The sequence below is a fragment of the Danio rerio genome, chromosome 2 (genome assembly GCF_049306965.1).
Source record: "Danio rerio strain Tuebingen ecotype United States chromosome 2, GRCz12tu, whole genome shotgun sequence".
Lineage (NCBI taxonomy): Eukaryota > Metazoa > Chordata > Actinopteri > Cypriniformes > Danionidae > Danio > Danio rerio.
The window spans coordinates 57,760,001-57,782,500 of record NC_133177.1 but is presented as its reverse complement, the minus strand read 5'-3'; the positions used below and the strand labels follow the sequence as shown (position 1 = coordinate 57,782,500).

The 22,500-nt window shown below is 37.4% G+C and overlaps 1 protein-coding gene across 9 annotated transcripts in view; it reads right to left on the bottom strand.

The window, feature by feature from the left end:
* mtcl1 (microtubule crosslinking factor 1) overlaps positions 1-22,500 on the bottom strand; it is a 127,995-nt gene that overhangs the window by 63,473 nt on the left and 42,022 nt on the right. For all 9 annotated transcript variants that reach the window (XR_012394986.1, XM_017352453.4, XM_073931611.1 and 6 more), the window contains exons 4-5: positions 10,538-10,597; positions 7,401-8,795 (exon numbers count right to left, since the gene is read on the bottom strand). Coding sequence is in view for 8 of the 9 variants with exons in the window: in XM_017352453.4 (XP_017207942.2) it covers positions 7,401-8,795; positions 10,538-10,597 (1,455 nt within the window). In the remaining variant the exon portion in view is untranslated. The remainder of the gene's footprint in view (positions 1-7,400; positions 8,796-10,537; positions 10,598-22,500) is intronic.

Genomic DNA, 22,500 nt, shown 5'->3' with positions numbered 1-22,500 from the left:
TATAAATCCCTATAGCAGTTTTGCATATAAGTGGTTGTTCACTGCTAGGAAAGATGAGGGAAGGGCATCTTAGTTGAGCTGGATGGAGCTCGGGCATGTTTGGGTAAAGGAAATGTGCAGTGCATTGTGGGATATGTAGTATTCCACGCCATGTGCCCTATTAATTACTGCACATTTTGGCAAACTGTACATTGTAGCACAGTTATCAGGGAAGCCCATGCAGAACATTCATGTATATAATGGACACTGCAAAAGTAGCATCAGTAGTTTTAATGCTGGGGAACATTGTGTAAGTAGACCGGTTCAATGCCTGCGTTTATGCCAAAGGTTATGTAGAGGTTATTCATTTCACCGCTTTAGTGTCTCCTGCTGTGTCATTAATCTCAGAGCGTGTCTATCAGAATGTAACTGTACTCACAACACTCCTATTAATCTAGCGCATGGATTGTTTTTTCACACATAACTTAGAACAAATGATTAAAAATATCACTGGTGTCAGACAAGACAACTGCATATACAGCTTGGCAAGTCAATACTCTCGTCTGCTGATCCCTCTATGTGTAAATCTCTCTACTTTATCTCTTAAATAGCTGTTTTCGTCTCTGGTTTGGTGGGTTTCATCATTGATAAGATAACAGAGAGAGCTTAGTCATGATTTCACATGGGTGTCTGCAGTCGTAGCTCTGATGAAAACAATTTGTAGAGTTACCTGCAAATATTTGATACTTTTCTTTCGTGTACGTTCAATGAAATGAACTCTGAGCTATATGGTTAAAGCAAAAGTTTTGTCGTCATTTATGGACCTTCATGTTGTTCCAAACCTGCATTTTATGTTGATCATTTTTTTTTATACTAAGAATCTTTTATTCAAATAATGTCCATATTATGAAAGTCAATGCAACCCAAAGTATTCAAGCTTTAATACATTGACAATAGTATATCTCAATGTACAGTTTAAGTCGGAATTATTAGCCCCCCTGAATTATTAGACCGCTTGTTTATTTTTTCCCCAACTTCTGTTTAACGAAGAGAAGATTTTTACAACACGTTTCTAAACATAATAGTTTTAATAACTTATCTCTAATAATGGACTTATTTTATCTTTGCCGTGATGACAGTAAATAATATTTCACTAGATATTTTTTTAAGACACTTCTATACAGCTTAAAGTGACATTTAAAGGCTTAACTAGGTTAATTAGGTAAACTAGGCAGGTTAGGGTAATTAGGCAACTTATTGTATAACAGTGGATTGTTCAGTAGGCTCTCAAAAAATATAGCTTAAAGGGGCTAAAAATTTTGACCTTAAAATGGTGTTTAAAAAATTTAAAACTGCTTTTATTCTAGCTGAAATAAAACAAATGAGACTTTCTCCAGAAGAAAAAATATTATCAGACATACTGTGAAAATTTCCTCGCTCTGTTAAACATGATTTGGAAAATAATGTGAAAAGAGGAAAAACAATTCAAATGGGGCCTAATAATTCTGAGTTCAACTGTATATAATCTGCATTTTTAATAAGAATTCAATTACTTTGTTTTACCAACATCAAAAAAAAAAAAAAAAAAAAAAACACACACACCAGGTTGTTATTGGTCAATTCATGCAAACACATGCCTCGTCATAAAGCATTTGGTTTGTGTTGTAAAGCAGTGGTCCCCAACCTTTTTATTACCGCGCATGCACACATAACGTTATATGCACAATTCTTAAATACTCTGCTGATTTGCACTCTATAATACCTGTTTTATAACTTTAAACTATCAACAACCACCACTGCGCTATATTCTAGCGATCATTCTTCCTGCTCCGTGGTGGATTTTGGCATAGTCCATTTCATGTGCCATTCCATTTTCACTCAACCCCATTTCACGGGGGTGAGTGGAAGAAACCAAGTCGCGGGGGAAATATTTTCTACAAAAAAATTATTTATGATTTCTTATGTGGCCCCGTACCAATTGTTCCATGGACCGGTACCAGTCCGCGGCCCGGTGGTTGGGGACCACAGTTGTAAAAAACACAAATTGTAGATTTGTTTTCTTATTTCTAGTCCAAATATCTACAAATTCTTAAATCAAGAAGCATTTTCTGGACATGCAAAACATATTGTCTTGTTTTAAGAAATAATATGCCAAAAGTAAGTGAGTTTGTCCTTAAAGGGGCTGTCCAGAGTGTATTCTTAAGGCTTGGTTGTGTTTATAAGGTGCAAAGCAATGTGTGCTCAGGCTTCATTTGTAAAAAGAGTCACGTTATTTTTTCATATATCTTACTTTAATTATATACAGCTACTCTGCTAACATGAAAATCAGTCATATTTCCTAGTTCCTCCGAAAGCCTGTCCTCAAGCGGCTCAGATTGGTTGGCTTAAATAATGCTTTGATTCACGAATCGACTCCACGTCACCGGGAAAAGTGTCACGACTCTACTAGCATGCGCTGTGCCTCTGCTGTGTAAATACTGTCAGTCTGTGTAACTGTTAGTTGTGTCAGTTTGTGCCTGAATCAGACAAAAAATGAAGAGGACACAGCTGAATCTCATGCCTACTATCAAAAACAAAAAAAGTCTGACAAGTGTTTTTCATATATATTCGGGTTATAAGCATGTTTAAGTAATATGAAATGTTCACATATCTTTTTTGAGTTTGTTATTTGAGATGCAGAACGTACGGAAAGCGGCTGCAGAGAGAGACACTGCAGATTGTCTGTGTTTAGAGCGGTTAGGAGGATAAATATGAACTTGTAGCTAAATTGTTAACAGTGCCAAACAGCGTTTCCTGTTGTTTACATCTTTGTTTACATCCTTTCTACAACAAATCGTTAATGCTAGAAACTATGCATGTAGCAGATAAATTTTAACAAATAAAAATACTTACAGGTTGTGGCTCACAATCCACAGCTTCATCTATTATAGTTGGACCTGCTCCTTCTTTGAGGAGTGTTTAGCCGAATCCAGCACTGAACTGAGAGGGATTCTGGAAGCTATCCTTTGTCAAATGCTAGCTATATATTTTGTATAATTCTCTGGAACATATTTAATATTAAATTGTAAGCACTTCTGTCTTTGTGTCGTGTCCTTTGGAAGCCCAAATACAGAAACAGAAGAAGCTCTGTGGAAATAGCAGCATTTGGACACCATTATAGCTTTCTCTGCTATGACATTACAGCGCCCCTGGCCACGCCCCTTCACTGCGAGAGGTGAATGCGTGCAACCTGTAGGGTTTGTGATCTCATTAACCTGGATGTATTTTTTGTAGTCCCCAAACTTCGTTCACTGTAGGCTTTGCTAATCTAACTCTGTAAAAGCCAAGGTCCCCCTTTGCATTGAACTTTGAGTGTTTTACATTCAGAGATGTTGTTGATGTTCACACAGCTACATTACACATCAACTAAAGTTTAAAATATGATATCGTAGTGGACCACCCCTTTAAAACAAGCAATAATATCTTCTAATGGGGTAAACAGATTATTTTTTCCCCTTTTGACATGAAATTTGTTTGCTTACCCCATTGACAGATTATTTTGCTTGTTTTAAAGAAAAACTTGCTTACTTTTGGCAAATTAGTTCATAAAACAAGACACTGAGGGCCTACTCACACAATGCTATCCGAACCATGCCCAGGCCAGTTTACCGGATCGTTTGAGAAGTGTGAGTGTGCTGAATCGGGCTCAGGCACGGTTCACTTGGCTGGCCCTGGAACTTGGGCTTTTGTGTGGTACGCTTGTGTGTGCGTGCAAAACGCGCCTAAGCTTGAAACTGAAAGCGAAACGTGACTTTTAAGGGACTGTTTCATATGGATTTATTAATCATTCGTACCGTTCAGTAGACGCAAACTGTCGTAGTTTATTAAAGACGCAAACCCCTCACTGCATGTCACCTGCACCTTCGGCAAACCTCCTAATTCCTGCAGCACCATGACTTTATGATTGTTTATGAGCATCAAAAGTGGCTGATCTGTTCGGCAAAATATTTGACTGCGTTTCACCGCATATCAAACGACTTAAACAATATAATTGAAGAAATCTCCAACATGCCGAGCGAAAGCGCTTACTGAACAGCGCAGCATCGATGTCGTAACCGTGCCCAGGCCTGAATGTAATGTGAGTGCTGGTCGTCGGGGGAGACGGGAGGGGGGATAAGCAAACTGTACATAGTGTGAGTACACCCTGAGGCACAATCCCAATTCTACCCCTTAGCCCTTTCCCTTACCCTTCATTTTGTGAGTTTACGTGAGTGGTTCGAACTGTCCCAATTCTCTTAGCTTGAAGGCATGTGGCTAAGGGGAAGGGCTAAATAGCCCTTGAAACTGAGATTTTGCAGGACCACACTCAAAACCAAGAGGTGCGAAAATTTCCCTAAATACACCAGCTACAATGGCAAAATGGCTGCACACGTGAGTCAGGAGATTTTAGTATGTTTTGGCATTATTAAGAATTTTTACAATAAACAAGCATATGTTTTAATACTTTCATAACGGCGCTCGTGTTTTACCGTCATTCTTTAAAAAACAATTTAAAAAACTTGCAAAGTTTTGTTATCTATAATCCATAATACTAACTCCTGTATAGCAGTCCCACAACATACTTTCACATCTGTCACTCATTGATCCTCTCAGAAAAGTCTAGTGGCTGTGAATTACCTTTTTACAGTGTCTGGTATAATGTTAATGTTGTTTTCGTGTGTTTACATAGATTAATATGGCCATGGTGTAAATACACAATACAGTTACAATATTATTGTCACATTATATTGTTATGATAACATGATATCATTGCCTTCAGTGATTTCCTATAGCAGTCGCCATTGTCTGATCTCATATGAAGTACGAGCTCGCGATGACATTTAATAAGATGTGCAGGTGTTTTAGTGCTGTTCCATTTCTTAGGGGTCATTCTAAAGCCCTTCCCCTTCACACTCTGTTTCAAGGGCCAAAGGGGAGGGGTGCAAACATAGAATTGGGATTGGGCCTATGTTTTTGCTTGTCTAGAAAATGCTTTTTGGTTTAAGAATTTTTAGATATTTGGACTAAAAATAAGACTAAAAATTAGTCTTACTTAATTTTGGACTAAAGATAAGTAAGAAAAGCATTTGGGTTGTTTCTTCAAGCTGTTCATCTTCTCATGGGCTCGAATTTATCATTATATTTTATAAAAAATCTCATTTTGATTCGTAAATTAGATTTATGCAACCCTTTCATGATATTGTTACACTTTTCAACATAAAAAAAATGTCATAGCAAAGATTAAGCTCTCATTTTGCAATTTATAAGTGTAAATAAATGTAAAACACACATTAATGACATTTAATTTATATAGATTTTTTTTACAAAATATAAAATTCTATTAATTTTTAAAATATGGAAAACTAAATATAAAAACCTCCATAACGTACCTTTAATACTATCAAATTATATGTGTAAATAAATGTAAAATACACATTAATAACATTTAATTTACAGGGATATCTTATATTATATATTCCATTAATTTTCATAATTTGTAAAAACCCCAGCAGACCTCTCCATAACGTACCTTTATTACTGTCATTACTTTTGTTTTCCAAATAAAACAGAATAAAAACATGCGGATGAGTAAACCATGAAACAAGTTTCACACTATCCCTGAAAGTTTCTGATAACACTTTTGATTTTGATGGTCTATTCAAGTATTAGTAGACTGTCTGCTTAATATCTGTTGATATGCTCCTACAACAGACATTTAACTGACTATAAGAAACTTTGCAAGTACATGTCAACTTACACTAACCCTAACCCCAACCTACCAGTCTACGCATAATCTATTGAGAATTAGTTGGCATGTAGATGCAATGTAACTTCAATAAAAAAATTAAAAAAAACATCAAAATAAAGCATGACCAAGTTTCTTTTGCCTTTCATACAGTTGAAACCAGAAGTTCACATACACTGTATAAAAAGGCACATAACCATTTAAAAAAAAGGTCAGATGTTAATGTGACTAAACTTTTTCTCTTTTAGGTGAGTTGGATTATTAAAGTTGTTTCTGTTATGCTTAATAGAAGAATAATGAGAGACATTTTTTGAGAAATTGTTATAACTTTTCTTGAAAGTCAAGTTTACATACAATAAGATTATTTTGCCGCTGAAAAAGCTCAGATGTTGGTGTCAATGTTTTGGAAGTTTCTGATTATCTAATAGACAACATTTGAGTTAATTGGAGGCACAACTGTAGCCTAGTATTTAAGAAAAACCTCAAACACACTGCTTCCTTCTGTGACAACATGGGAAAATCAACAAGCCAGAATGACCAAAATAGCCAGATTATAATGTGCTAAATTACACTGGGAAAAATAATAGTTTTTGGAGACATGTGCTGTGCTCTGATGGAACTAAGATTGAACTGTTTGGCCGTAATGACCAGTGTTACATTTGGAGGACAAAGGGGAAAGCTTACAAGCCTAGGAACACCATCCCAACTGTGAAGTATGGGGGCGGCAGCATCATGTATTGGGGCTGTTTTGCTGCAGGAGGGACTTGTCCACTTCACAGCATAGATGGCATCATGAAGAAAGAACATTATGTAGAAATACTGAAGCAACATCTCAAGACATCAGCCAGGAAATTAAAACTTGGCCACAAATGGGTCTTCCAAGCAGACCATGACCCTAAGCATACTGCAAAATTAGTTAAAATGTATTTTAAAGACAACAGAGTGAATGTTTTGGAGTGGCCATCACAAAGCCCTGATTTCAATCCTATAGAAAAATTGTGGGCAGAGTTGAACAAGCTTGTGCGAGCAAGACAACAAATCTGACTCAGTTACACCAATTCTGTCAAGAGGAATGGACCAAAATTCCTTAAAACTATTGTGAGAAGCTTGTGAAAGGATAGCCAAAACATTTGACCAAAGTTATACAGTTTAAAAGCAAAGCTAAAAAAAATATGAAGGAAATGTTTGTAAACTTTTGAATGTCTAGAAATTAAAAAAAAAAATTGAAAAAGAATTCTCTCTTTATACTGGCATTTAGCAAATGTAAATGATTTAGGTAATCCTAACGAACCTAAAGTATTAAACGTTTAGTAGGATTTACCATCAGACATTTAAAAAAAAATGGTTATGTTCCTTTTTTAGAGTGTATGTAAACTTCTAGTTTCAACTGTGTATATATATATATATTTATGAATCAAGTCGAAGTATCATGCCAGCCAAAATTATTTAGAAAGCCTCAATTGTGATGCATTCATGACTTTTTTTGTGGGGATTGACAGAATATGGCACATGAAGATGCAGAATCAATAACTGAGTGCATTCTCAAAAAGGGACTTTTAAATGAAGAAGCGGCAAAGGAAAAGAAAGGAAGTTGCCATGTCACGTGAATGCATATGATGCAAACACTGAATTAAGATGAAAAACATGAAACTCTTACCTGGAAGTCCGTCACTAGATCCCTTCCCAGTGTCCCGATTGGCGAATCCCTGGACATGGAGGTAACCGTAGAAAGGAAGCTGCTAGATTCTGTGAGGTTAGGCATCGGGGAAAGATCATCAACCCGATCCCGTAAACCATCCCCTAGATGCTCCACTTTATCCATGAATTGCTGGAGATCGGTTCGGAAAGTCCTCATGCGTGCATTAATGGAGTCCAGCACCTGAGAGTCTTGTTTAGATTCAGCAGAGTCTCCGTCGCCTCTAAATTCCACACCCTCCGCAAGAAGATCTCCTCCCAAAACAACCAGTCGACCTTCCCGGATAAGACTATCCGTATCCGTTATGAGCCGCTCTACTGTTTTCCCGAGCCTCTCAGCTTCCCTTCTGATATTATTAAACGCTTCCCGGTCTTCCCGTCTACGCTGAGCTAATTCGATTACTCCCAGTTCGCCAGAATCTGAAGGTTTTTCACCACTGGCGAATCCTGAAGTAGCCGTACGTTCAAATAAATCATCAGAATCGCTCTCTCCGCCAACAGGACCTTCACGTTTGGGATGGAGCAGCAATATCCTTGCTGTTTCATCTTCATCTGGTTCCCTTCGGCCAGCGTCGCTGTCTACATCACTATCCCGTGGACTACCAGTACGCATTCCCAAGTGTGCGGCCAAATCACAGCGCTGCATATTAGAGATTAGCACCCGATTCTCATATTGAAGCTTCATTACTTTCCCGCTTAACTCGTTGACTTGGAGTCTTGCGTTTTTTAGTTCATCCTGAAGTGTGCTGCTTGAAAAACCATTACCTGCGGTATTCACAATTTTGAGTCCTCCTTCAGCTCCTTCGGATTCCCGCTCGGATTGGTTGGGACCGAATTTGAAGCGGTTGAGCTCGGATGTTAGCTGTTTGTTGTGATCTTCGATCTCAGAAATGGAGCGCCGCAGGAGCTCAGCTTCTTCCTCCACAAACTGCAAATGTCTGCGCAGTTCACTCGCAGACTCAAGCGCATCGCCGCCAAACGGTGAGGTAGGGACGCTGGAGAAGGGTTCACGGCCAAAGCAATCCCTTTCATATTGACTACGCAAGTCTTCGTTTTCCGCTCTGAGACCGCGGTTTTCAACTTCCAGCTCCACAATCTTCCTCCCCAGGATGTTTGCTTCTTCTTCTACTAGTTTAAGTCGTAGTCGTAGCTCAGCTTCGCGTGTGGTGTGTGGGCCTCCGCCGGTCACCTCCGCTAAAGGCAAAGGGCTGTCCACGTCGCCGTACACTGATTTATACTTCTGCAATTCTTGTTCCAGTTCATCCTTCTCGCGGCCAAGTTTGGCCATCTTTTTACGCATGAGAGTCGATTCCTCCTTGGCAAACTGTAGCTGACAGCGCAGATCTGCACTGTCCTCCTGGAGAAAAAAGATTTGATTGAATCTAAAGGTGATATCAAGAATTTTAAAAATAGCCAAATACTATAATGTAATATATTGTGTTGTCCTGCAAGGTTTGTAATTTGCAACCCAGCCTGATTTGAAAAAATGTCCTTCAGCCTACAATTTTTGGCAAAAACTTAACATACTGTTTTGTTGTATGTTTCAGATGACAAATCCACTAGAGGGCGCTGTCTACATTTTTGCGAATCTGAAATACGTTACTTGGGGTATATTTTGTTAAATGTTTCCGATGCACGCTCTTTATGTTAAACTATACAATGCTTGTCTTACAGATCACCTAGACCAGGGGTGCTCAAACTTGTTTCTGGAGGGCCGGTGTACTGCAGAGTTTAGTTCCATTCCCAATTAGACACACCTGGACTAGCTAATCAACTAAGGCAGGTGTGATGGAGGAAGTTGGAGCTAAACTATGCAGGACGCCAGCCTTCCTGGACCGAGTTCGGGCACCCCTGACCTAGACCAACAAACCTAAACCTTTTCCAAAACCCAACCAATAGTGTTTTCAAAAAGCAACCCTAAGAGTTCACTGTGACCACATAGTATTACCTTGATTTAACATTGCATTTATATCATTTGTAAAAGTATGCCTCACCAGACTTAAACCTGAGCGCTCTGCACTCACACTGCACGCTACCTGACAATAATCTTGTTGTGGATCCCAGTCGGAACAGCAACAAATAATAACTTGACTTCTAGTTGATCATTTGAAAAAGTGTCAGAAGGTGGATTTTTCTGATGAATCATCTGTTGAACTGCATCCCAATCATCACAAATACTGCAGAAGACCTACTGGAACCCACATGGACCCAAGATTCTCACTGAAATCAGTCAAGTTTGGTGAAGGAAAAATCATGGTTTGGGGTTACATTCAGTATGGGGGCGTGCAAGAGATCTGCAGAGTGGATGGCAACATCAACAGCCTGAGGTATCAAGACATTTGTGCTGCCCATTACATTACAAACCACAGGAGAGGGCAAATTCTTCAGCAGGATAGCGCTCCTTCTCATACTTCAGCCTCCACAGCAAAGCTCCTGAAAGCAAAGAAGGTCAAGGTGCTCCAGGATTGGCCAGCCCAGTCACTAGAAATGAACATTATTGAGCATGTCTGGGATAAGATGAAGGTGGAGGCATTGAAGATGAAACCAAAGGATCTTGATGTACTGTGGGAGTCCTGCAAGAACGCTTTCTTTACCATTCCTAAGTCTAAGCAAAATCAGACCTTACTGTCCTAATTAAAGAATTAAAAATCAAGGCATGATCATATTTTATTGTGGTAAAATAAGCGTAATCTAGAGGCCTTTGCCTTTAACATAAGCCACTTCTAATACCAAATGATCAACTAGAAGTCAAGTTATTATTTGTTGTTCCTAAAACTTGGATAAGCGACAAGGCTGTTGTCAGGTAGTGTGCAAAGTGAGCTTTGGAGAAAACAGACTACACTAAAAAAGTTGTTTTGTGGTATTTATTTAGTGTTGTGCAAAGAAATGCATCAAACTAATGCTTTATTTATCAATAATATGTACATGTAAATATCATTAGTGTGAAAAGGAATGAAAGTTTATGTCGTCATTCTGCCCCCTAGTGTTTATTTTACATAGAAACTGCAGTCAAACGTATGCTGAGGATTGTTTTACAAACATTTCACAAATTTTTAGGATGAAGTTGGTCAATTGATCTGTGTGTTTATTTGTACACACCTGAGATAAAGGCTTCTTATCTTTGAAGGCTTCTCTACTGCCTCGCCTCCGCAGAGCAGTCTGAAACACAAAAAGATTGACATTAAAAAGAGGACAGAGAAATGTACATATTGTGTGTGTCAGCCACTTCTGAATCTTCATTTCAGTTGTGAGATCTTATAAAAAAGGGGATTTTCAAAGCACTCCACAGGATCTTTAATCATCAGTAGCCCAATGACTGCTGACTTTTAGCAGTAATAGACAGCAAATCTGCTGAGAAATGAAGTTTTCAAGTGTGTTGTGTTAAAAAGGTAAATAAATGCACAAAAACTATTATTATTTTATATTATATTATGCAAGAGGTACACAAATTAGGATCACAATGACTACTACTACTACAACAATGTCTACTACTACTGATACTACTACAACAACATCTACTACTACGGATACTGCTACAACAACGTCTACTACTACGACAACTACTACCACTGATACTACTACTACCACAATATCTACTACTACTGCAACGTCTACTACTACTAATACGGCTACAACAACATTGACTACTACTGATACTACTAGTACAACAACATCTACTATTACTGATACTACTACAACAACAACTACTACTACTGATACTACTACAAGAACATTTACTACTACTGATACTACTACTACAACGTCTACTACTACTGATACTATAACAACTACTACTACTGATACTACTACTATAACATCTACTACTATTGATCCTACAACTGCTACTACAATGACTACCACAACTGATACTGCTACAACATTTACTACTACTGATACTATAACAACTACTACTACTATTACAACAACGACTACTACTACTGATACTACTACAATATTTACTACTACAACAACAACAACGACTACTACTACTACTACAACAACTACTACAATAACAACATCTAATACTACTACTACAGATACTACTACTACAACAACTACTACTACTGATACTACTACTACAACAATGACTACTACTACTGCAACGTCTACTACTACGACATTGACTACTACTGATACTACTACTACAACAACTACTACTGATACTACTACTACAACAACAACTACTACTACTGGTACTACTATTACAACAATGACTACTACTACTACAACGTCTACTACTACAACTAATTTGACTACTACGACAGTGACTACTACTGATACTACTAGTACAACAACATCTACTATAACTTACACTACTACAACAACAACTAATACTATTACTGATACTACTGCAACGACAACTACTATGACAACTACTACTACTGATACCACTGCAAGAACAATTACTACTACTAATACTACTACAACGTCTACTAGTACTACAACGTCTACTACTACTGATACTACAACAACTGCTACTACTGATACTACTACTATAGCATGTACTACTATTGATCCTACAACTACTACTACTACAACGACTACCACAACTGATACTACTACAACATTTACTACTACTGATACTACAACAACTACTACTACTATTACAACAACGACTGCTGGTACTGATACTACAACAACATTTACTACCACAACAACAACAACGACTACTACAAAAACATCCTCTACTACTGACACTACTACCACAGCAACGACTCCTACAACTACTGATACTACTACAACTACTACTTATACTACAACAACATCTAATACTACTACTACTACTACTACAATGTCCACTACTACTGATACTACTACTATAATGACTACTACTATTACTACAACAACTACTATTACTACAACATCCACTACTATTGACACTATTACAACAATAACGACAACTACTACTACAACAACGACTACTACTACTGATACTACTACTACAACAATGACTACTACTATGAGAACTACTACTAATGATACTACTACTAATACTACTACTGCAACAATGACTACTACTACTACAACAACTACTACAGGTAATACTGATACTACAACAATGACTACTACTATGACAACTACTACTACTACTGATACTACTACAAAAACATTTACTACTTCTTATACTATTACAACAATGTCTACTACTACAACAACTACTAGTACTACTACAACATCCAATACTACTACTACAACAACGTCTACTACTACAACAATGACTACTACTACTGATACTACTACAGCAATGACTACTACTAAGACAACTACTACTGATACTACTACTACAACAATGACTACTACTATGACAACTACTATTACTAATGATACTACTACAAAAACATTTACTACTTCTTATACTACTACAACAATGTCTACTACTACAACAACTACTAGTACTACTACAACAACCAATACTACTACTACAACAATGACTACTACTACAATGTCTACTACTACTAATACGACTACTACAGCAACGACTACTACATCTGATACTACTACTACAACAACGTCTACTACTACAACAATGACTACTACCACTGATACTACTACTACAGCAATGACTACTACTAAGACAACTACTACTGATACTACTACTACAACAATGACTACTACTATGAGAACTACTACTAATGATACTACTACTAATACTACTACTGCAACAATGACTACTACTACTACAACAACTACTACAGGTAATACTGATACTACTACAATGACTACTACTACTGATACTACTACTACAACAATGACTACTACTAAGACAACTACTACTGATACTACTACTACAACAATGACTACTACTATGACAACTACTATTACTAATGATACTACTACAAAAACATTTACTACTTCTTATACTACTACAACAATGTCTACTACTACAACAACTACTAGTACTACTACAACAACCAATACTACTACTACAACAATGACTACTACTACAATGTCTACTACTACTAATACGACTACTACAGCAACGACTACTACATCTGATACTACTACTACAACAACGTCTACTACTACAACAATGACTACTACCACTGATACTACTACTACAGCAATGACTACTACTAAGACAACTACTACTGATACTACTACTACAACAATGACTACTACTATGAGAACTACTACTAATGATACTACTACTAATACTACTACTGCAACAATGACTACTACTACTACAACAACTACTACAGGTAATACTGATACTACTACAATGACTACTACTACTGATACTACTACTACAACAATGACTACTACTAAGACAACTACTACTGATACTACTACTACAACAATGACTACTACTATGACAACTACTACTACTAATGATACTACTACAAAAACATTTACTACTTCTTATACTACTACAACAATGTCTACTACTACAACAACTACTAGTACTACTACAACATCCAATACTACTACTACAACAATGACTACTACTACAATGTCTACTACTACTAATACGACTACTACAGCAACGACTACTACATCTGATACTACTACTACAACAACGTCTACTACTACAACAATGACTACTACTACTGATACTACTACTACAGCAATGACTACTACTAAGACAACTACTACTGATACTACTACAAGAACATTTACTACTACTGATACTACTGTGTTCCCCAGTGCAGGGTTGCAGCTGGAAGGGCATCCGCTGCGTAAAACTGGAATAGTTGGCAGCTCATTCTGCAGTGAAATATAGACTAAGCCGATAGAAAATGAATGAATGATTAATAATATCTTCTAACTGATCATCTACTGTCATCAGTGCTAGACAAGCTAGTTAAAGTCAGTGCATTTATATGGTGTTTATGCCTACATACTGTAGTTTATAGCTGGTCATTTACATAGTTTATAAGCATGGCTGACCGCACATTAATCTCTCACTTCATTCCAAAGTTAAATTAGGTAAACTTTGCCCTCCTTCCTGCTGCTCTATCTTGAGTCCTAGACTGAATTGAAATAGCTGCTGCTGATGCCTGCTTTCGCCTGAATCATTTATGGCCAGACAGATGGAAAGTGTGAGATGGGAAGAAACTTTTTTCATCAACAGAGAGCAAGAAAAACCCAGATACAAAACATAGGAGGAGACGACGTGATGAGGTGATGTCATTTTCATGGGTGAGGCTGCAATATGGTTCCAATCCATGTTTTTTTCTTATTATGTTCAGACGTCCTGCTAATGTAGTCATCACTACTTGTTTGCCACACAAACATCAGTCATACAAGCAATACGGAAAAAAAACAATAGAGATTTTAAACCAAAAATGTACATTTCCTAAACTATAATACTCACAATCAACTGGTTTAAAAGGTTTTAAAGGGATAGTTCACCCAACTACTCCAAGCTTACATTATCCTGCACAGGCAAAACTGAGTGCTCAAAGCATGCGTGATGCATTTTACATTACATTTATGCACTTGGCGGAAGCTTGTGTCCAAATGCAATGATTCTGCAGTTCTCTAGCAACGCACAACATGCTAAAAACACTTAGCAGACACATGGAGGTGCCTTGGAAACCACTCAGAAAACACCAGCAAAGGAGAGAGACACACATACACACACACTTCTAGATGGTTACAAACGAATAACTGTAAACATACAAATATTATTTATTATATACATATTTATACAACAGTTCTGTCTGGTTCTCTGATTGGCTGATAGCCGTGTGATATTCTGCAATACCAGAACTCCCACAGCCTCTTTACCCTTTGTGTATTATTCCGCCCACATACAGCCAGGAAAAAGCAGACACTACAGACCTAAAGTTTAAAAGATGCACGCTCAAGTGTTTAACTGTCAGCTTATTAAGGGTGTCACGATCCTCCAAATCCTCGATTCGATTACATTTTCGATTCTAAAGTCACTATTCGATTTTCAATTATGAATAATTAATTAATTAATAACTAATTAATTATTTGTAGCCTACCGTTTAAACTACCTGACCTGCATGGTCTTTGTTTTACCCATAAACAAATCATACAGTAAATGAATAAAGGTAAGTTACACACATAATTACCACCTGTCAATCACTTTTTTCTGCGGGACTCGTGAATAGGCAGTGATCTGTGTCCTTATAATGACGTCGGTAAAAAAGGTGCACAATCAACAGGAACCAGCCAACAGTATCTGAGGTGTTCGCTAAAATGACTAAGTACTTGTGTGAAAGTAAAAGATGGAAGCAGTCTACTGACCCGCTGACTGCCTGGACCCGCTGTCTCGAGCGCATGACAATGTGTGTGAGTCTTTATCTGTGTGTAAATGAGTGTGTGTGGTCACCTGATGTGTGTTTTCAGCGGTAGTGAGGAAGGAGGGCTGCTCAGAAATGCTACACGCCAGTGTGGATGTGGATCGTTGTCGTTCTAAAATGCCATTTAAAAACAAAGACATATTAGTGTAAACGGGCCTGAGTGTGTATTTTTCGCGAGCGGATTTGCAACGGGTGCGGGGCGGAGGATCGCGATGCGCCTATCGTCTATCATTCCAACCGTAATACGTACTTAGCAGAGCTTGCAAACTGTGTTTTTTTTTTTTTGTCGACAACACGAACGTTGTCAACATAACTTCCACACCGGCGACTTCATTGAAAGAGGAGAGGGTTTAAGCTCTGTCGACGGGTCTCCTGCGTCTGCAGTTTAACAAGCACTTCAACAAGCCTGTTTTTTCCCGCTTGGCAAGCCAAGCTGACGTGACATGGGGGCGTGGCAGCATCGACGATTCTATTTTTTGATTCGATAATCGAAGTTGAGCATAAATTTCGATCGATTTCGATTAAAAATCAAAATCGTGACACCCCTACAGCTTATGATTTGAATCCGGAAGAAAGTAGTTCCTCAAAAGGGTTTTTGACACTCTCCATGTTTGATTTTGTTTTTATATACACAATTATGCCGTCAAACTGTTGTATAAACGCAATATCACACTCGTAGCAGTGCGATATGGCTGTATATCTGCACTGGTGGGGGCACTGAGGCACTCGGTCTGCGGCCTCGTGCCAACGCACGCCTGCCACCAGTGCCGATATACAGCCATATTGCACTGCTCCGAGTGTGATATTGCTCATATATATATACATACATACATACATACATACATACATACATACATACATATATATATACACACACAAACAGACTGATAGATAGATAGATAGACAAACAGACAGACAGACAGACAGACAGACGGATAGATAGATAGATAGATAGATAGATAGATAGATAGATAGATAGATAGATAGATAGATGATAGATAGATGATGGATGGATGGAATGACAGAGCGATGGATATAGATTGATAGACAGACAGACAGACAGACAGACAGACAGACAGACAGACAGACAGACAAACAGACAGACGAAAGAAAGACAGATTATAGATGGATGGACGGACGGACGGACGGACGGACGGACGGACGGACGGACTGACAGACAGACAGACAGACAGACAGACAGACAGATAGATAGATAGATAGATAGATAGATGATGGATGGATGGAATGACAGAGCGATGGATATAGATTGATAGACAGACAGACAGACAGACAGACAGACAGACAGACAAACAGACAGACGAAAGAAAGACAGATTATAGATGGATGGACGGACGGACGGACGGACGGACAGACAGACAGACAGACAGACAGACAGACAGACAGATAGATAGATAGATAGATAGATAGATAGATAGATAGATAGATAGATAGATGCGCACACACACACACACACACACACACACACACACACACACACACACACACACACACACACAGATTGAGTTACACAAATGCATAAGTCTGCAAAACACTCTCAATCTAATTCTCTCCACCCCTCTCCATCATTCAATCATGTGTACAGTTAAATAAAAAAACTCTAGACAAGCAAATGACAATATTGACATCTGAAACGGAACAAACCACCGCCTCCTTTTACAGCAAATCTGTTAGATTCTTTTATCCAACCACAATAATATGAAGCACACGTGTACAATAACACAAAGGCCTCTTTTATAAGCGATCAGCCAACGTTTTGCTGCTCACGCTCACTGTTCGCTTCCTCTTACATTGTAAGATTATCTAATTGTAAAGGCATTAGTGCACGCCTGTACTCTGCAGTCTGCATGCATGTGTGTGTCAGCAGACTTATGTAATGTAACGGGTGGAGCTACGTGACAATGGCTGATTAAAAAAAGTACAGAAAATCAAAACGGAAGCTTCTTCTGAAAAAGCATTTTCCAAAAAAAGTATATCACTGGCCTTTTACAAAAAATATGACACTGAAAATATTCATTCATTTATAAAAATTTCCTTTGGGTTGGTCCCTTATTCACAGCAAGAAGTCCCGGCTGGGCCAGTTGGCATTTATGTGTGTACTTTGCATGTTCTCTCGGTGTTGGCGTGGGTTTTTCTACAGGTGCTCTGGTTTACCTCACAGTCAAAGCACATGCGCTATAGGTGAATTAAATAAACTTAATTGTTCATATTGTATCAGTGTGTATGTGAATGTGAGAGTGAATGGGTGTTTCCCAGTACTGGGTTGTGGCTGGAAGGACATCCACTGCATAAAACATATGCTGAAATTGTTGCCGGTTCATTCCGCTGTGGTGATACCTGATAAATAAGGGACTAAGTCGGAGGAAAATTAATGAATGAAATAGATATGCTTTGCAGATCATAGAGTTAACGGACGGACGGACGGACGGACGGACGGACGGACGGACGGACGGACGGACGGACGGACGGACGGACGGACAGACAGACAGACAGACAGACAGACAGATAGATAGATAGATAGATAGATGAATAGTTGGATAGACAGATTGCAGACAGAGTTTTAAAAAAATCAGGTGAGTTGCATGACAGATAGTGTAGTGCTCAAAACAGTGGTGCGTTCAGGCTTAGATAATCAGAGACTAACTACAGTCCGCTAATCCTGCTGTCTGGCCTCGTCCCAAATCAGATCAACACTCGCCCTACATCAACAGCTAATGTTCATCTAGAATATCAGGAGCACACAAACACAAGCAGTCACCACACAAGTTTTGTAGTGAACAGTTCATCTGTGCATGTCATTAAGAAAGAAAATGCACTTCCTGTTGGTTGACACAAACAGAAATGGAGAGCTAGGTTGTAGGTTGTAAAAACTTTCCTGAAATCTTTTTCCAGATCTTTTCTTCATTTGTAAGTCGCTTTGGATAAAAGCGTCTGCTAAATGACTAAATGTAAATGAATGAAACGCCTACTTTACTACGAGATCAGCTCCAATCAGCTTGCGAAAACAAACCACGGCCACCGTTTTTTCATTTAATATTTAGGTTCTCTAGAAACTGCATCACAATACGAAAAAATAAAATGTTTGAAGCTACTGGTTCATGTGGACTTTTTGAGGCCCAGATTTTGAGGCCCAGTGTCCCTAGCTGCTTGCACTGTCAGCAGTCGCACTTTTTAATTAATTAATTTATTTGACCTTTATTTATTGATTAGCCTCACTCTTTTTATTCATTCTTTTGCCGCAGCTCCGCTCTTTTTAATTTATGTTCTCGTTATATTAGCGGCAGCGAGAGTACAACATCATATGAAGACGATAAAACAGCCAGTAAGTTAACGTTAAGCTAGTTAGGAGCCGTGCAAAACAACGATGTCTGCAAACCACCGTTTATATACCGAACATTTGTTCTGTAGCTCTTCCGCAGCAGCAGCGTCATCCAGTTTGCTGCTACCTCGCACAACTTGCGTAGTATTTGTTTTTCCTACCATGAAAGTAAGTAAAATTTCATTTTTGGATGAACTATCCCTTTAAAGTTAGCGTAAAAGGTGTTTTTAAGAAATCTTATTTGTAGGTTTTAGTATGTACGCAATCTATGACACAGTTTTTGCAAGAAGTTTTGAGTACAAAATATATTTATATATATATATATATATATATATATATATATATATATATATATATATATATATATATATATATACATACTTTACATATTCGGGGATGACAAAAAAACATGTTTTATTAACAGTATTTGTCGTTTTTACTCTGTAATATTTCTATAATTTGATCCATTTTGTTAAATGACAGCAATAAAATATTGTTTATTTGTAAGTCTTGCTGAATTTCTTACGATGTGTCTACTTGTTTATGTTAACAAATAAATACAAATTAAGTCTAATTCCTAAAATTAATGACCATGCAAAATTGTGGGTCCCATGGCCAAACCAGTTGAGAACCCGTCTCAGAGGTACATATTTGAGGTAAATGAAGCTATACAGACTTCTGCTGTGTAAGAGTTCCACACACTCACACTACTAATTCTGCACACAAAGCTTCAGTCTTCATCTGTCTCTGTTATAGGGAGGTTATTCTTCCTCTCTAAAATGACCCGTGAAGCCAGATTTAAGCAGATCTGACATCAGAATGTGTCGACTGGCTGTGAAAGGCTGAGGCTGCGTGTACAGGTCCAGGATCAGCGTCCTGATCCTCGGCGAGAGTTTGGTCTCCATCTGCCATCAGCGGGAGGTCTTTGTGGATAAAGCAGAACACATTCAGCTATTCTTTATTCAACACGCCAACAACACTTTAATTCTCTAATTAATGAATCTGCACAGGGCAAAGACGTGCTGCAGAATGCGCTTCATTTTAGCACATCATGATGTCATCTGACAATTTTACATCTTTATTTGTACTTTTACAGTTGAAGTCAGAATTATTAGCCCCCCTGACTTATTAGCGCCCCTGTTTATTTTTTTCCCCAATTTCTGTTAAATGGAGGGAAGATTGTTTTAGCACATTTCTAAGCATAAAAGTTTTAAAAACTCATCTCTAATAACTGATTTATTTTCTCTTTGTCATGATGACAGTAAATAATATTTTACTTGATATTTTTCCACACACTTCTATACAGCTTAAAGTGACATTTAAAGGCTTAACTAGGTTAATAAGGTGAACTAGGCAGGTTAGGGTAATTAGGCAAATTATTGTATACCGATGGTTTGTTCTGTAGATTATTGAAAACAAAAATTGCTTAAAGGGGCTAATAATTTTGTCCCAAAAATATTTTAAAAAAAATTAAAAACTGCTTTTATTCTAGCTGAAATAAAACAAATCAGACTTTCTCCAGAAGAAAAAATATTATCAGACATACTGTGAAAATTTCCTTGCTCTATTAACAATAATTTTGAAAATATATAAAAAAAATAAAATAAAATTAAAAGGGGGGTAATAATTCTGACTTCAAAAAAAAAAAAAAAAAAAATATATATATATATATATATATATATATATATGTGTGTGTGTGTGTGTGTGTGTGTGTGTTATATATTACACATATATTATAGAAATATATCATAGAAACATCTATATAATGTTACTTTATCTAAAATTAAATTATATAAAAAATGCATTGCATTTATACATGCTGTATTTTGATTACAGAATATTTAACATTATACTATATTACAATAAATATCTGATTATTTCAAAATTAAAAATATGCTCACCTGGTCTCACATTACATTACATAATATTTTATTATATTATATTACATTGCATTATATATTGTAACACACACAATATATTAATGTAATATACTTAATAATAATAATATCAAAAAATTTAATTTTCATGTTTTAGCTTTTTATAAATATAAATGTGTGCATAGAGTCATAAAAATGTATACATACATATACATGTACATGTCTTGTATATTAAAGTCTGCCACAGAGGCTGCAGCAGCAGCGGATGGACTGAACTGAGTGTAATGAACATTGACTGATATCTAATATCTAGTGCTGATCTGAGCTGAGCTGACGGAGCCACTGACTCTGCAGACTGTGAGAGAGCACAGCAGATAAAACTGAGGTCGACACAAAGTCACAATCACAATCCCTGGAGGAACACAGGACATCTGCTGCCTGCCTGACCAAACGCACAACCTGCACAACACCATACAAACACTGATCTGACCTCAAATACACTACAATCCGTCAGCAAAAACACTGCAACTGAGTCGAAAAGATTGTGAGAATGAAGTCTTTGAAGACACAGTACACTAAAAAAAAAAAAAAAGACTAATAGGGTATTTGCCGAGCTTGTGTTTTTCCCATACTGATAAACTTCCGGTGACCTGTTATTGTGAACTTTTTTCCGTTTTATACGGTTCTTTTTACAGTATCGATGGTGTAATGTCATTAAAATACATTCAGTTAAATAAACTTTGGCATTTATTTAGTTGCTTAAGCGTAAAACGAGAAAAAAAAGCCATTTACTCGCACGCGCCCGTCAGAATCGACAGGCTAGCGCAGAAGCTCTATTAAAGATACTGGGGTAAAACAAATGCTCATATTATAAAGACATGGCGGGGGGACATGTAATTTAATGTAGTGTTTGTTGTACAATCTGAGACCACTCAGATATCGGATATCACTCAGCTAGTAGAGATCACTGATTTTTAAAGAAAACAGACCTTAAACGTACCCATTTTGCATTGCCATTCAATTCGCCGGAAGCGCTTAATCCAGGTTAATGGCAAATTAAAAGTCCTATTAGCATGCTTTGCCATATACCCTATTGGATTTACACATTTTTTTTAACGTAAGTATTTTATTTTTATTTATTTATTTATTTGACATGGACATCACAATTACACGTGACAACCAAATGCATGTGTTTAAGAGTCTCAACACCTGTCCACAGGAGGCTTAAAAATTGACAGAATGGAAATATAATAAATACATATACACAACATTATAATTCTTTGCATAAAACTACTGCAGACAAAAGCAAAGGCATTTGTGAAAAGGCATTTGTGAAAAGACTGCTGTTTTGTTTTTAACCACTTTTTAAGAGCACTACTAAAAATATTTAGATTACTTTCTGATTTTAAGCTAACCGGTAACTCATTCCACAGTTTGGCTCCCTTAACAGAGAAGACAGATGAAGTCTTACACTTTGGCACTAGACAGTCACCCTTAGCAGTTGCCCGTGTGACTCTGTGGGAGGTTTGATGCCGATTGATTAGCTCAGAAAACAGGATTGGAACATGATTATTT